Source organism: Cibotium barometz, chromosome 12 (assembly GCF_041138505.1).
Source record: "Cibotium barometz isolate CiBa-2024 chromosome 12, ASM4113850v1, whole genome shotgun sequence".
Classification (NCBI taxonomy): domain Eukaryota; kingdom Viridiplantae; phylum Streptophyta; class Polypodiopsida; order Cyatheales; family Cibotiaceae; genus Cibotium; species Cibotium barometz.
The window spans coordinates 27,253,820-27,268,982 of NC_141057.1; the positions used below are offsets into that span (position 1 = coordinate 27,253,820).

General features: G+C 45.0%; 1 protein-coding gene across 6 annotated transcripts in view; it reads left to right on the forward strand.

Annotated features, from left to right (window-relative positions):
• The window catches only part of LOC147633244 (uncharacterized), a 35,561-nt gene that overhangs the window by 18,699 nt on the left and 1,699 nt on the right, over nucleotides 1-15,163 (forward strand). The window contains exons 2-4 of one of the 6 annotated variants that reach the window (XM_086806273.1): nucleotides 11,804-12,001; nucleotides 12,107-14,238; nucleotides 14,495-14,545. In XM_086806273.1, the coding sequence (XP_086662399.1) occupies nucleotides 12,244-14,238; nucleotides 14,495-14,545 (2,046 nt within the window). In that variant the 5' untranslated portion in view covers nucleotides 11,804-12,001; nucleotides 12,107-12,243. Of the gene's footprint in view, nucleotides 1-11,803; nucleotides 14,239-14,494; nucleotides 14,546-15,163 lie in introns of all 6 variants that reach the window. The other 5 variants (XM_086806274.1, XM_086806272.1, XM_086806275.1 and 2 more) reach the window with 5 other exon arrangements.

Sequence of the window (15,163 nt, forward strand, 5' to 3'; positions counted from 1 at the left end):
ACATAATCTTCTACATACCCTTTCATCTTCGGCCAATAAAAAGTGTGTTTCACTAATGATAGTGTCCTGTGTACCCCAGGGTGTCCAGCAGAAGGTGCGTCGTGGCACTCCTTCAGAATCTTGGACCTAATGTCCGGGAACTGTGGTACACAAATTTTGTCATTACGGAATAGTAAACCATTCCGAATCATCCACTGACCTCCTGCAGCCTGAATAGTAGACTGCTGAGTCACCGAGTCTTGGTCAATCAATGAGCTCCCGTCTTGCCAAAATGGACCAAAATAACTATCAGTCCTGCAAAGCCCTCTCAATGACTGAAATAAGTCAGTAGAAATCTCGGTGAACGACAAAGTATTCACCTCTCTAATCCGACTAAGCGCATCTGCAATATTATTCATGGACCCTTTCCGATAACGGATCTCAAAATCAAAATCTTGCATTAACTCTGCCCAACGAGCTTTCCTGCCTCTCAAATACAACAAAACCGAGAAAAGAACGAAGTTGTTTCACTGTTCGTGGTATGGGCCAGTCCAAAACCTTCTGAACTCGGTCATAGTCAATGCTCAATCCATCTCTAGTGATCTTGTGTCCCAAGTAAATGATGTCGGTCATAAAGAACTCACATTTACTCAATTTAGCATATAGTCGATTCTGTCTTAAAATAGATAAGACAATCGTGAGGTGTCTGACATGATCCTCAAGAGTACGGCTATATATCAAAATATCATCGAGGAACACCACCACAAATTTCCCCAAATGTTCACGAAAAAGATCGTTCATCATTTGCTGGAAAGTGGCTGGAGCATTGGTTAACCCAAAAGGTAATACGAGAAACTCGTAATGGCCATACCTAGTCCGAAAGGCGGTTCTTTCGACATGCCTTTCATGAATACGTATCTGGTGATAGCCAGTACGTAAATCTATCTTCGTGAAATATTTCGCTCCTACTAACCGGTCAATTAGGTCATCTGATCTAGGGAGAGAATAACGGTTCGTAATTGTCAGCTTGTTCAATCTTTTGTAATCTATACACATTCTCCAAGTATTGTCCTTCTTTCTCCTAAGCAACACAGGTGCACCCCAAGGTGATTTACTTGGACGGATCTGGCCCATCCTCAAATAATCTGCGAGTTGTTTAGCCAACTCATCTTCCTCAGCTTGGCTCATCCTATAAGGTGGAATACTCACAAGATGAGCACCAGGGATCAAGTCAATACGATGATCTACTGCCCGTGCAGGTGGTAAACCCGATGGCAGTTCCTTAGGAAATACTTCTTGAAACGAATCAAGTATCTTCTGTAATTCTTTGCTTTCAAACACACTTAATTCATTCACATCCATGGAAGAGATGAGAAAAGAAGAAAGTGGAATCAAGACACAATGGAAAGCGGTGTACAAAGAAGAATTCATTATATTTCCAAAATCAATTGTATTTACAAGAGGTCCCTGAGAGGGATGGATACAATCACCTAAAATACTATACTTGGTGTCCCTATGCTGAAAAGAAAAATTATGACTAGACCAATCTATCTGGACATCAAGAGTCTTAAACCACTCAATCCTTAATAACAAGTCTACATTTTCCAGATGCATGACATAGCATTCCAGAGTATCTTTGTAGTCCTGAATCTGGATTGGAAGCATCTCCACCTTGCGATCCCAAACTTGTCTGCCCGCAGGTAGACGTACCTCATAGGTATGGTCGCTGAGTGTCGTATCAAGACTCAATTTCTGCACAAGTTTGTAGTTAACAAAGTTATGCGAACTGCCAGGGTCTAACAGAATGTGAATTTTATGACCATTCACTTCTCCATAAACTCGGAGAAGATCATGCATGCCAAATACCTTAGAATTGAACAGACAATCAGAACAAGTACTAGGGCGAGAAAGTACAGTAATTGACGTACCTGTCAAAGACAACTGGTTAGCTGCCTTTGGCTTGGGTCCTGCGTTTGACTTGGTACCCTTTTGCTTCGGGCACTCATTACGCATGTGTCCTTTTTCTTCGCAGATAAAACAACGTCCTTCCTTCTTGAGCTTCAAAGCCCTAAGGAGTCGTTTCTTCTTCGCTGGTGTCGAACTAGAATTCTTCGAAGGTTGGTCGGAAGACTTGCCTTCATTCGTGTTAGCCATAGGTGCGGAGAACTTTCTTTTATGCTTGTTCCCCTGCTCGGTAACGGGTTTTGACTTGGAAGAGACCATCGTATCATCATAGATACGAGCTGAATGAATGGCCTCGTCCAATGTTTTACATTTGTTTTTTTTAACCTGTAAACGGTACGAGTCGGGTAAACCAGCTACGAAAAACCCCAAAAGAGTAGTGGGATCCATCTTTGTAGCTTTCATCTGCAAGTCACGAAACTTCTGGAGGTAGACCTCATAAGTGAGGTGCTGCGAGGTCATGGTCAAAGCTGAAAACCGGGCTACAACATCATAATCATCCTCTTTCTTGAGGAATTCTTTCTTGAAAATGTCTTCGAATTGTGCCCAAGTCGTTGGCTTTGGGTTCAGTTCCTTCCACCAAAGCAAAGCTTTGCCGGACAGGAAACCTGCTGCTAACTGTATCTTCTTTCCATCATCATATGGATGAAACTGAAAGTGAACTTGCCACTTGTGTAGCCAAGTGTCCACGATCTCCTTGGTTCGCTGCTTTTGCTCCCCCCCAAACGGTTCCGGAGTAATATTGGGGCCTAAAGCTGAAGCCAAGGTATCCATTCCCGAGAAAGTAGAGAGGGTAGTGGTCAATAGAGCGATGGAGTTCTGCAAAGCCTGCATCTGGGCTGCGATTTGTGCCTGACGTTCCGACGAAGAAGCTTCGAGAGCTACTTTGAACTCTTGGAAATCTGATTTTGACACAAACTCGTCAAAAAGATCGGCATCAGTGCCTTCCGTAGCCAGCAAGCCTTCGCGTTCCATGAGGGGCTCCAACTCTGATTCTTGGGTCGACATCGTGAAGAGGGTACGCGGAGAGAAAATTTGATCTTTGCACAACAAAAGTGCGAGCGAACTTGAGAGCTTGAGAGCTTGAAAACTTGAGAACTTGAGAACTCGAGAGATGTGTGGCAAGAAGCCCACGTGAGGAGGTTTATAAAGGTTTCCCAAAAGCCAAAAAAACTCGAAAAGCTAGGCTTAGCTTTTGCTTTAGCTTTTGTGTTTTTTTTTCTTTTTTTTCTTGAATAAATATATATATATATATATATATATATTTTAATATATATATATATATGGATATATATATTCTCTTGTCTTTAAAAAAAAAAAATAAAACCCTTGGAAACCTTAAAGAGGGGAATACTTTTAAACCTTTAAAAAAAAAATTTAAACTCCCCTTAAAAAAACAAAAACGAAAGCAGTAAAAAAAACGTATGCTTTCGTAGCGTTTTTTTTTCTCAACCTCCTGGATTAGCCGGCGATTGCTAACTGCTGACGTGGAGAGCTGGCCGTTTTCTTGCCGTCTCCTGCACGCCTGCTGGAAGCCGGCGCTTGCTCACCAGCCTACCTGCGCTGGCCGACTACAGGGCCTAGCTGGGCGCCTGCGTAGGCCTGAGGGGCTGCGCTAGCCTGCCTGGCGTGAGCGCTGGCCTGCTTGGCCTGGGCCGCCTGCGCTAGGCTGCGTAGGCCTGGCTACGCAAGCCTAGGTGCCTGGTTATGCAGGCCTACATGGCCTTAGGCGCCTGTCTACAGGGTTTCTTGCGGCCCAAAAAGCACACCCGCCAGCAACGAACAACACCCGGCCAACGCACATAATCAGTCGGACAGCGCACGTTCTCTCTCTCACTCTCTCTCTCGTTCGTTGAACGAAAAGCAACGAAAATCAACATGCTTTTTTCTTCTTCTTTTTTCTGTTTTCTCTCCCTGCAGTTCATGCGTATGCACAACAATTCACCTCTTCTTTGCAAAAGCAATCAACCCTATTAAAACTACCATCTCCCATCATCAACATGGGTTTCTTTGATGAAGAAAAAGCACATACCAAACTGAAAACTGCAGTATGCACAGAAAAAACAGCAAGTTTTTAAACACATACCGTACTTCGACCTCTTCTTCTCTACCTACCAACTTGCTCGTTCACGAGGTATGCTCTGATACCACTGTCAATTCCCCACGGATCCCCTCGTGATCGATCTTGGTTCGAAACTCAAATCCTGCAAACAAACGAACAACAAACAACAAAGGGGGTGCAGGCCTGACTCACCTCCCAACCATGACAGCCGTGGGCAAGCCCACAGTCTTGGCTGTCCCCACCGAGCCACGAGTTGAGCTAACTAGGTTGACGTACCGACCAATCTCCTCCTCACGACGTCCCATACCGCCGCGAAGCTGCCCTCGCGGGCCTCGAGATTGCTGCCGGCCTTGGCTGCATAAAGCAGGTGCATGTCTGCACTAGATCCAGGCTCCAAGACCATAGAGCTCTCACAAACTCGCGAGACTCTATATGCACAATAACTAACCTTGGCCACCCTTTTATAGACTCTTGGCCGGTCATCGGGCGTCCACACTTGGCCGCCCGCCCGTCCATACTTGGGTGCCCGCCCGTTAGTATATCCCTAACTCAGCTCGTCAATCAGCCTGCCTAGTTCCAAGCTTCCCCAAGCCTCGAAACTAGTCTTGCATGCGTATAGCACACGGTAGATACCCACTGTGCACATGACAAGTAGGCTGAGAAGCAGGAGCATGCTTTTATAGGACTTGGGGCTTCTGGTTGGCCAGATCTTGTGGGACAAAAAATGCTGAAATTAGCATTTAATGCTGCGCAAACAGCATTTAATGCTGCACATAGTCCTGCTGCCCCCAATGCTGCTGTCGGCCAGGCTTAATACTCATAGCTGCTCCCTATAAACTGCTGTGGGCCTGTCCCATCTACTGCTAGGGCTGCCGACTATGCTCTACAGCCTGGTTTGGCTGTTGTACGGGCTGCCCAAGAGTGCCCATGAGGCATGGGCTGCCCATGGCACAGTGTAGGGCTGCAAGTGACCCTTTGGTACTCATGCCCATGTCTGCCTACATGCTAATGCTGCTTCTTATGCAAGACCTAAGCTATGGTTGATTGCTCATGCACTTATTTGATGGGGTTCTCCAAGTGGGTTAAGAGGATGGCTCAGAGATTGACCTACATAGCTCGTGCTTGATTGTCCCTAGACTGAGGGTTCCCAATGGGGTCACGGTGTACGACAAATGTTCCTAAAAAGGTACTATTTCTATGCAAATGTTGCATTGATGATGATGTCAATGTGTCACTGAGTACCCCAGTGTGTAGGGTGCACGTGACATTCCCTGCTGCTTAGCTTGGCAACAAGTTCAGGGCTTCCAAGTAGTCCGCCAATATCTAGGGGTACTCTTGAAAGAACTCTTTATCTAGCCATATACCGCTTCATGGGGTCCTTAGTCCTTGAACTTCGTATAGAATTGTTTGATTCTTTAATCGGAACCATGCTTCCATCTGTGGAGGAGAATTCGTTTTGGCTCGCTCTTTGACTTCTGCTTCGTTGATCATATTTGGTCGTTGCTCTTTTAATATTACTGCAATGCTGGATCTACATATGGCTTCAACTAAGAAACGTGATAGACATTGTGCATAGTCTGCAACTTTAACCTCAAAGAGACATCACTTAACTTTTGAATGACTGGAAAAGGACCGAAACCATGGAATAAAAGCTCGGAACAACGCCTACCCACTTGCTTCAGTTCTTGCATCATGATCTGGAGATATACCCAATCCCTTTCCTTAAAATTGACATCTCTTGGATTTGTTGGCTTGCCGGATATAAGCTTCCCGAGCTTTGGTAAGGTGTTCCTTAATTGACTCAATGATTGCCAAAAATGTTTCGGTAGTCTTGTTGGCCTCTAGGGATGGTGATACCTGTCTCGCCAAAAGAGATGAGAACCGGCGACCAAATGTTGTCTCATACAACGTCCGGGGCCAATACTAGATAAGTGAGTATCGTTCAAGATTGCCTGTACCAACGGAAGATATTGTTCCCATTTGGATTGTTGGTCATGGCAATATGATTTGAAAACGTCAAAGGCCAATTGATTATATCTCTCTGTTTGGCCGATGGAATGCATTGGACAATTGCAACTTTGTCCAAAGTTGTTAAACAACGCTCTCTAAAAATGGGACGTGAACTTCGGATCTCTAGCTGATTTGATTGTCCCACCAATGGGGTAGCAAAACCTAATAAACAAGTGAGCTGTGTCCTTGGCTGTGGCTCTTTGCTTGCATGGAATGAGCATGCATAATTTACTGAATTTGTCCACAATAATCATACACTGTGTGTTTCTAGATCCAGATGATACGGCAAGAGGGCCCACGAAGTCCATATAGATGTTGTGAAAAGGAAGGCTGAAGTAACCCTGCTGTTTCGCATGTGAAACTTACACTTTTTGACATATTTAGCATGTTTGGACGTGTTGGTAGACATCCCGTTGCATTTTGGGCCTATAAAATGACCGCTCTAACGTCTTCGGTGTACTGTTGATACCTCTATCACCTCTGACAAGTACTTGGCACTTTTCTTTGAGTACACAAGGGCGGTTTTTGTAAAACAACCAGCCATGCTGTATATTTTAGTGGCCTGGTTTGGAATTGAGGGCCAACTGATACTGAGTCCCGAATTCTTTCGAATTGCGTTACTGTGCCTTCATGCTTTCCAAGTCTTTTCCTGGGAGAAGTACTTGGCGCTTTTCTTTGAGTACACATAGGTGGCTTTTGTAAAACAAGTAACCATCTTGTATATTTTAGTGGCCTGGTTCTAAACTGAGGGCCAACTGATACTGAGTCCGGAATTCTTCCAAATCCTGTTATTGTGCCTTCATGCTTTCCAAGTCTTTTCCTGGGATTTCCAGCACAGTGGACTCCTGCAATGTTTGAATCGTGCCTTTATGACTTAGAGCATCGGCAAACGAGGTTATTCTTACCAGGGACGTATTCAATCATTCCCCCAAATTGTTGGAACAACTGACTCCATTTGGAATGCGTAACTCCATTGGGCACTGGGCATCGTTTGCAACCATTTAAGTGCCCGGTGATCGGTCTTAACTGTGAAATCTCTCCGTAAAGGAAATGTTTCCAATGTTTAAGTGCTCTCATCACCTCCAAAAGCTCTTTGTCATATATTGAATAGGTCTTTTTAGTTGTATTCAACTTGCGGCTATAATAAGCCATTGGCCTACCATCTTGTTGTAGAACAGCTCCAATGGCTAGGTTAGTGGCATCGGTAATCACCTCGGAAGCATCATCCCATGATGCCAACTTGAAGACTGATGAGTTAGAGGCAACTTTCTTTCATGCTTGAAATGCCTCTAAAGCCTTGCCCGTAATGGACACTTTCTGGTGACGAGTCTTCACGCCCTTGAGCAAGTCGGTGAGAGGTGCTAGCCCAATGAAACTGATATTGGCTTGTTAAGGGGTTTGTGTGAAGTTGAGACCAATGCTACCACCAAGTAACAACTTGTGCAGTGAGTTGAGGTGTTGCCACATGGATTTTGTCTTGTGGATCTGTGATTTTAGGTAAAGGAAACTAGGCTTCAAACTGATGAATAAGTTGAGTAATAAGAGCATGATTGCACTTACCATCGCATTAAAATTTGGTGGAAGTTCGGATGACGGTGGTGGTTGGGGTGGTGGAGGATGAAGGATTTGGAGTCATCTTGGGGAGGGATGCCAGAATCTGTGCCATTGTTTGCTCCTAGGTGAGTCTTTGTTGGTACTCTTGGGCGGCTGCTTCCCGACGGCACTAGTCTTCCTCATACTTGCGTGTGTCTTCCTTATCCCTTTGTTCCTACGCATGTTTGTTTTCTTCTTTCATTTTGTCTTCTTCAGCTTTTCTTCTTGCTTCTTCATGTCTTTCGTCGGCTTTTCTTCTTTGTTCCTCTAGACTGAAACACATTTTTACCAGATCGGAGAAACCTTCTTTGGGCTTCTCTTTTTCTTCTGCATACCTCCACAACTTCCTGCTAGCTTTCTTCTTGATGAGATGTCTCTCCTGACATGGTGGAGGCCTGGGTGGTTTTTTTAGACTGCAATATTACCATCCTTTGGATGCTCTCACTTCTTTAGGTAGCTGAGTTGCGTCACCAACGTGATGCTCTGATACCAATGTTACATGCACTGAGGTTGATCGTGGTAACACACAACAAAGGCTTTGTTAAACCCACTTATGCAAGTTGAGGTTAGCTGTAGGACTGCACATCTGCTGCCTGAATGCTGAAGAGGACTTCAATGTTTGCCTGGAGAGGATGAAGACTGAATTGCTGACTTGATGACTGAATTCTGCTTGATGACCTGCTTTATGATGAATGAATTAGGCTGAGAAGCAGGAGCATGCTTTTATAGGACTTGGGGCTGCTGGTCGGCCAGATCTTGTGGGACAAAAATGCTGAAATTAGCATTTAATGTTGCACATAGTCCTGCTGCCCCCAATGCTGCCGTCGGCCAGGCTTAATACCCATAGCTGGTTGGCCAGATCTTGTGGGACAAAAATGCTGAAATTAGCATTTAATGCGCATTTAATGTTGCACATAGTCCTGCTGCCCCCAATGCTACTGTCGGCCAGGCTTAATACCCATAGCTGCTGCCTATAAACTGCTGTGGGCCTGTCCCATCTACTGCTAGGGCTGCCGACTATGCTCTACAGCCTGGTTTGTCTGTTGTATGGTCTGCCCAAGAGTACCCATGGCACAATGTAGGGCTGCAAGTACTCCTTTGGTACTCATGCCCATGTCTGCCTTCATGCAAATGATGCTTCTAATGCAAGATCTAAGCTACATGCACTTATTTGACGGGTTTCTCCAAGTGGGCTAAGAGGAGTGACTCTAGGCTGACTTCTATGGCTTGGAGATTGACCTATGTAGCTCATGCCTGACTTTCCCTAGACCGAGGGCTCACAATGGGGTGGGTACTATATGTTGTGCTGATGACGATGCCAGTGTGTCACTGTGTATTCTAGTGCAGGGTGCACGTGACATTTTCCCTTGGGTTTCCCCTTTATTTTTGACATGTAGCCCCTTTCTATGTCATAACTGACAGAAGCTTGCTCTCAAACTCGACGATCCGCATGAATGAGGATAGCCGTGATTTATTCTTATGGCATCTATTTAGACAACTGAAGACAACAATTCCTTGTACTTTTCCATGTCTTGCAAGTTGGAGAAAAGTACAACTTTCTTGTCATCTTCATCAATGTTGGCTTTTAAAGCAGCTAGTTGTTGGAGGAGGGCTCCTATGGAGCTGAGGTGCTCTTGCAATGTGGTGTTCTTTCATTTTTTAACCACAATACTTTTGCTTGAGAAATACTTTTGATTTGTTAATCTTATTCCTCCTGAAGAGATTTTGAGATTGTCACATACCTGATCGGCGGTTTGTCAAAGTCCACATGTTGAATGAGATTGTTGGCAAGTCCTAGACCGACGTGAGCTAGTGCTCGATCATTCTTCTCTGTTTGGACTCTCACTGCAGGTGTTGTAGCTGCACCTTCAAGCTTCTCTTCTGTGCCATTGACAACCCTCCAGACTTTGTATCGCATGAGTAAGAGCCTGACTTTTGTCTGCCATGTCGGGAAATTCTTGCCGGAGGGCCTTTCGAAAGAGATGCTGCTTTTGTTGAGGTCCATGGTGTAGGCATAGACTAATGACAACTCTGAGTAGTAGCGCAATAAGATGGTATTAGATCAAAAGGCATGGATTCCACTTGAGAGGTTGTATGTGCAGTAGATGTAGAAGCTGGTGGCAACCAGAGATGACGGGCAGTAGGTGTGGAAGCTGGTGGTGGTAGTGTTGGGCAGCAGAAGCGGGCATGCTTGGCGGACCGGGCACATTGGTGGACCGTGGTCATATTGCAAGCGAAACCAATGTGGTGGCGGCACTGGCGACTAGGCAGAGCGGCACACAAGTGACGTAGGCAGAGGTGCATGGGCGGTTGCATAGGTGGCACATGCAGAGGCGAGCTTGTGGGCGGTTGCACAGGTGGCGCAAGCAGAGGCACACAGTCAGAGGCCTTCGAACAGCTGGGAGTTGTGCCAAGCATTTGCACATCACAGCTAACAAGTGGTTGAGAAACCAACCTGGTTTTGATACCAAATGTTGAACTTTAGGGTTACACAAGCCTAAGCTAAGCTAAGGAGGATAGAACGTCTTCGTGGTGCGTGCAGGCAAGGGGGGGGGGAGAGAGAGAGAGAGAGAGAGAGAGAGAGAGAGAGAGAGAGAGAGAGTCATATTAACGTCCACGGAATACCTTGAAGGCATATGGGACCAAAAACCGGTATTACAATGCATGTCGGGGTGCACTTAGGCACAAGCAAAAGATTAATGAAAACCCTAGGATGATAAACAACTATCTGTGATACAAAAAATGCCGATGGCACATTAGAATGCTAGTCAATTGGGTTTAGGCTTATGGAAGTTCTCGATTATTGCCCTTCCGTCACGGTAGACTGCCCACTTTCCTGCTTGGCGGGCTGCTCGGACTTTGGCGAGTTCTGCAGTTTTGTTTTTAAGCTGTAGGGGAGTGAGTTCATCAGCTAACCAGAGCCTCGTGCCCTGTAATGATTTGGACTGTCGGAGAACTTGGATCTTGTTCTGTTTGTTGTGATATTTCGCAATGGCATGCTTCCCTTTCTTGACAATGGTCGATGGGTTGCCTCTATCAATGAGGGGGAGGGCCTTACGGAGTCGCCTCCTCATAATCTCTGTGTCTGAGATGCATTCATCTTCATCAATTTCCGTTTGCTCTCTGACTTCTTGCTCGTCCCAACCCTCCGGGAGTCCACCTACTCGGAGATGCTTACATGATTTCTGCGGTAAGATGTTACTCCATACCTTTTGTAGCTTCAATGAACTCTGCTTTGGCTGCATGAATCTGCTCCTGAACTGCTTGAACTCGATCGGGCTTGCTCTCAAGGGAGGCCAGACGGGTTTCAATTTCGGTGACCTGATCCTTCAGCTTGCCATTCTCCTCTCGCAGCCATGATCACATCAACCATGCGAGTGGCATAAGTGTGGAGCTGTCATCCTGGTGTGTCACCTATATCCCCACTAGTTGAGATCGATATCTCGAGAAAAACTTGTACTTTCCAATGAGCTTTTCTAGATATTGAATACAAACCCACAACTAGACAAAAAAAGAAAGAAATACCGAGTTATGGAGAAAACTAGCTGCCTATACTAAAAACATGATGAATACAATATAGGTAACCATGTGGCTAATATAAGGCAATGACGCCATTCTCCTCCATAATAGAGCGTAAGGTGGTGATGATATCTACCTCCAATGATGAGAGAGAGAGAGAGAGAGAGAGAGAGAGAGAGAAGAGAGAGAGAAAGAAAGATGTTATTAATGTCTGTGAAAGACCTGAAGGGTGTATGAGACCAAAAATCTGTCACAGGTGCATAATTGCAGTGAAACGTGTTTCATAAAATATGAAACGTTAACATTTGAAATGCTTTTTAGAAAAAAATATTATTATTTTTTGTATGTTTGTTTTGGTGGTTGAGGTTTTTTTATCTCATGCATTCAAAGTTGTTACATTTGTGATGCCTTATTCTCTATTATGGAAGAGAATAAAGTAGCATGCAGCATGCCTTGGATTATATTTCATGTTTCATGCTCTTGTAAAGGTGTTTTACCTTGATTTTAGTGTTTTTTTAGCACTTTTAAAGCTATTTTCATGTTAGTATGCACAAAAAGTGCATTTTTTTGTACTTACCAAGCTAAAACATGCATTTTTTTGATTCTTTATTGTATGTTTAGAAGCGTTTCTGAAAATTAAAAAATGTATGAAACGTTTCTGAAACCTGTTTCGTACAGGGTGTTTCTGAAATGCCTGGCAACACTGCATGTGATATGGCCATGAGTAAATTGGATGTCAAGGCAACATGAAAAAAGTTGAAGACTAGCTGCCGAAAGGATAGACAGGGTCAATGTACTACGTAGCCCTTATGTGTTCAATAAGTAGGCAGCAGAAGAACCTCATGTGTTTGAAGTGTCCTCCTCCTCATGAACCATGTAGCTGACCTCAATATCCACCACCTGTGGGGTTGCCTATGTTGCTAAAGCAAGTCCTAGATGAGGTCTTTGAAATTTTGACACCTTGTCTCTGTTTTTTCTCAGGTTTGTTGTGGACAAGTTGTCTGTCTAAGAAGTGCAATACATCAACAAAGAAGAGTGACACTCTTTGCTAGGTGAATCATCTTACTCTTTGGAGAGGTTGATATCTGGTGACTTCAAGTCTTTCTAGGAAAAAAAGAATGGAGAGGGGTGACAGTGCTGGTAGTAGCAAAAGCTTTAGTTTGGGCTCGGGGGATCATGAATATCAGGCAAGTAACAGTAATTGGCTGGTTGATGATTGCACCATCAGTAATGTTTCTTTCAAGAGAAGTCGATTGGATGATTTAGAGTTGCGGCACAGAGAAGATGATGCGCATAAAAGTTTTTCAAGAGATATTTGTCAAACACGGCATATCTCAGGCTCTCATAGGGCCATGGGACAGAGTTTCTGGGATACTGTCTTGTGTGACGATGAACATAGATCTGGATTCAGCAAGACAAGCATGGATAATGAAGAGAATCCTGGACAGAGCCCACAGACAGGGTTTTCTGGACATTTTGAGACTGCTGGTTTTGATTTTCCTCAAGCTGGTGGTTACACAGGAGGTTGTAGCAGCTCTTCTAGCTCTGTGCCTAGCTGGGAAGTGGGAAACAGCTCTAGGGAAGCAATTCCCTCGGCTGCAATGGGAAGCTGGAGTGGAATTGCTGCCATATCACACACGGGTGTGGCTTCCTTCGTGGGGGGTGCTCAATCTGATGGAAAGGGCATGAGCAGCTTGGTAAGCTCAGTGGACCAATCTAAGGAAAACATAAAAGGGAAAGGCTTTGTATTGGATGATCATAACAAAGAGGTGCATAGAACCATGGGTGTTCACATGGGCCAGGTTGACTATGAAATTTCTAATTTAAGGACAGGTGTTGAAGGTGGAAAGTGTTTGGATTCATCTATTCATTCTTTTTCATTGTCACCCTCTGAAGTGGAGGGCGAAGAAAAACCCTTCCGTCTTGGCAGCTTTGCTTCCAGCTCAGTTACCGACTCTAGCAATAACAGGCCTGATCATGGGCCTGAAGAGAGAAGAAGCTCTTGCAAAAGGAAGTCTCATGCCACTGGTCTTGCTGACAGCTCACCTTTCCAAGGTTCACAATCATCTCTCTGGAGAGAATCTCTTCCAGTTATGACTGGAGGAACAGGGTCAATTAGAGCAGATTCTAATGGTTTGAGTTCTTCTGCGAACTTCGGTATTACAAGTAATGATCCCATGATACAAATATGGGATGATTCTCCCAGTGATCGAAATGACACCACTTGTAATGTCAGGGTCGATAATTGGAAGGCCTCAACTTCAGATGGAAATGGTGATGGCTTCCCCAGGACTCTCCAAGATCAGTTGATCAGTATGCCACAGGCGCCAAGTCATTCACAGTTGCGCTCTCTTTTTGCGCGAAATTTGAGCAGATCCATGCCTGCTCCACATTCACAAAACTTGTACTCGAGGAGGGTTCCTTTTACTGAACACCAGGTAGGTCAATCTGGTGAGAATGGTTCAAGTATTGCAGATGATATTGATCACTGCTCTACTTTTTTTGGTGAGAGAAACTCCACCTCTTCGGTTGCGGCCACTGGTGATGATATCAATCCTTCCAGGAGAGGAAACCCAGCGGTTCCCAGATTTGTTGTCAGGGAGAGGGCATCTAATGCGTTTGAAGGTAGTCGCATGAGAGGCATGCCAAATAGGGTCTCCAGAGGGGCAGGAAGAGCATTATTAGATAGATTGGATAGATTGGCTAGTCGGGCTACCTCTAGTCAAGTTCTCGATGGCTCGGCTGTGAGAACCACAAACTCTCCAGAAACCAGAGTTCGTACCAATCAGGTCGCAAATCCTTCTCTGAATTTGGGTGGTGCTTCTTCAACATTATTGTCAAATAGTCATAGGTCTGGCAGTAACAACAGAAACAGGCCTCCTCTTATTCTGCCAGCAAGAGTCAGTGGCCACCCAACTCTCACGACTCCGGCTCGACAGTCCAGAGGGTCACTGGGTGGTCTACATTCTTCAGGTACTCGCTCGGCTATGTTTGTGGATGGACAGGGTGAAGGTATTCCGGAAGCACCTATTCAGAGTATGCTTGGACTACCTTTTCATGGTCTTCACATGCTACCAGCTGATGGAGAGCACCGTCGGAGGTTTCTTTCAGAGGTTTGTGCTTGTGCTGTATAGTTCATGCAGCCTTTCTTGTGAGCAAGTGTTCACGTTGTCATTATCATATTTTGATAGGAGGTTTCTTTCAGAGGTTTGTGCTTGTGCTGTATAGTTCATGCAACCTTTCTTGTGAGCAAGCGTTCACGTTGTCATTATCATATTTTGATAGGTGTGGATTCTACAGGGTATTTGTTTGGTGATAATTCTATGGTTTTTTTTTTTTTGGGGGGGGGGGGGGGGTTCACATGGACAGATCTTATCTGCATTGGAGCATGCTTGGAGAAGTGAAGATATAAACTTTGAGGTGAGATCTTTCAACATTGAACTTATTGAACTTTTTGACAGCTAAGCCACTTCTCCCAATTACTAGTGGCTCTCCATCTGTGGCTCATTCTTCTTATCTTTTTGTGCCCCCTACTTTTTTTTTCCCAGAAAAGATCCTTACATTAGTTCCCAAAAATACAGCTGAATCGGCTATGTACATGACCGAATCTGAATCATACGAGACAAGAAAAGAATAGGGGACAGAGAGGGTCTCTTCCTCGCTGGCCGACCGCGATCGGAGGAAGGCTATGTCATACAATGGGGGGGAGGGGGGAACCGCCAAAGGCAGTCTTTAAAGTCAACTAACCTCGCTGTCTGATCCAAAGGAAAGGACCACTGCTCCAAATCCACAGAAAAGCCTCTCGGCACTTCTGCATATGCTCAAAGCCGGCTCAAAGCTTCTCCCACTGGCCACGGTGGGTGTGTATGATGTCTGTATGCTCCTGATGGATTCAGTGGGTTGCATGGTAATGTCCTCTATGGCCTCTCTGCAGCGAGCACACCAGATGTGCCATGCTGCTATACTGCTGATGATCTAAAGGGGCCTGTGGGCCTTGTCCCAACTGGGGCTGCTGATAACGGGTGATACTGTGATGAG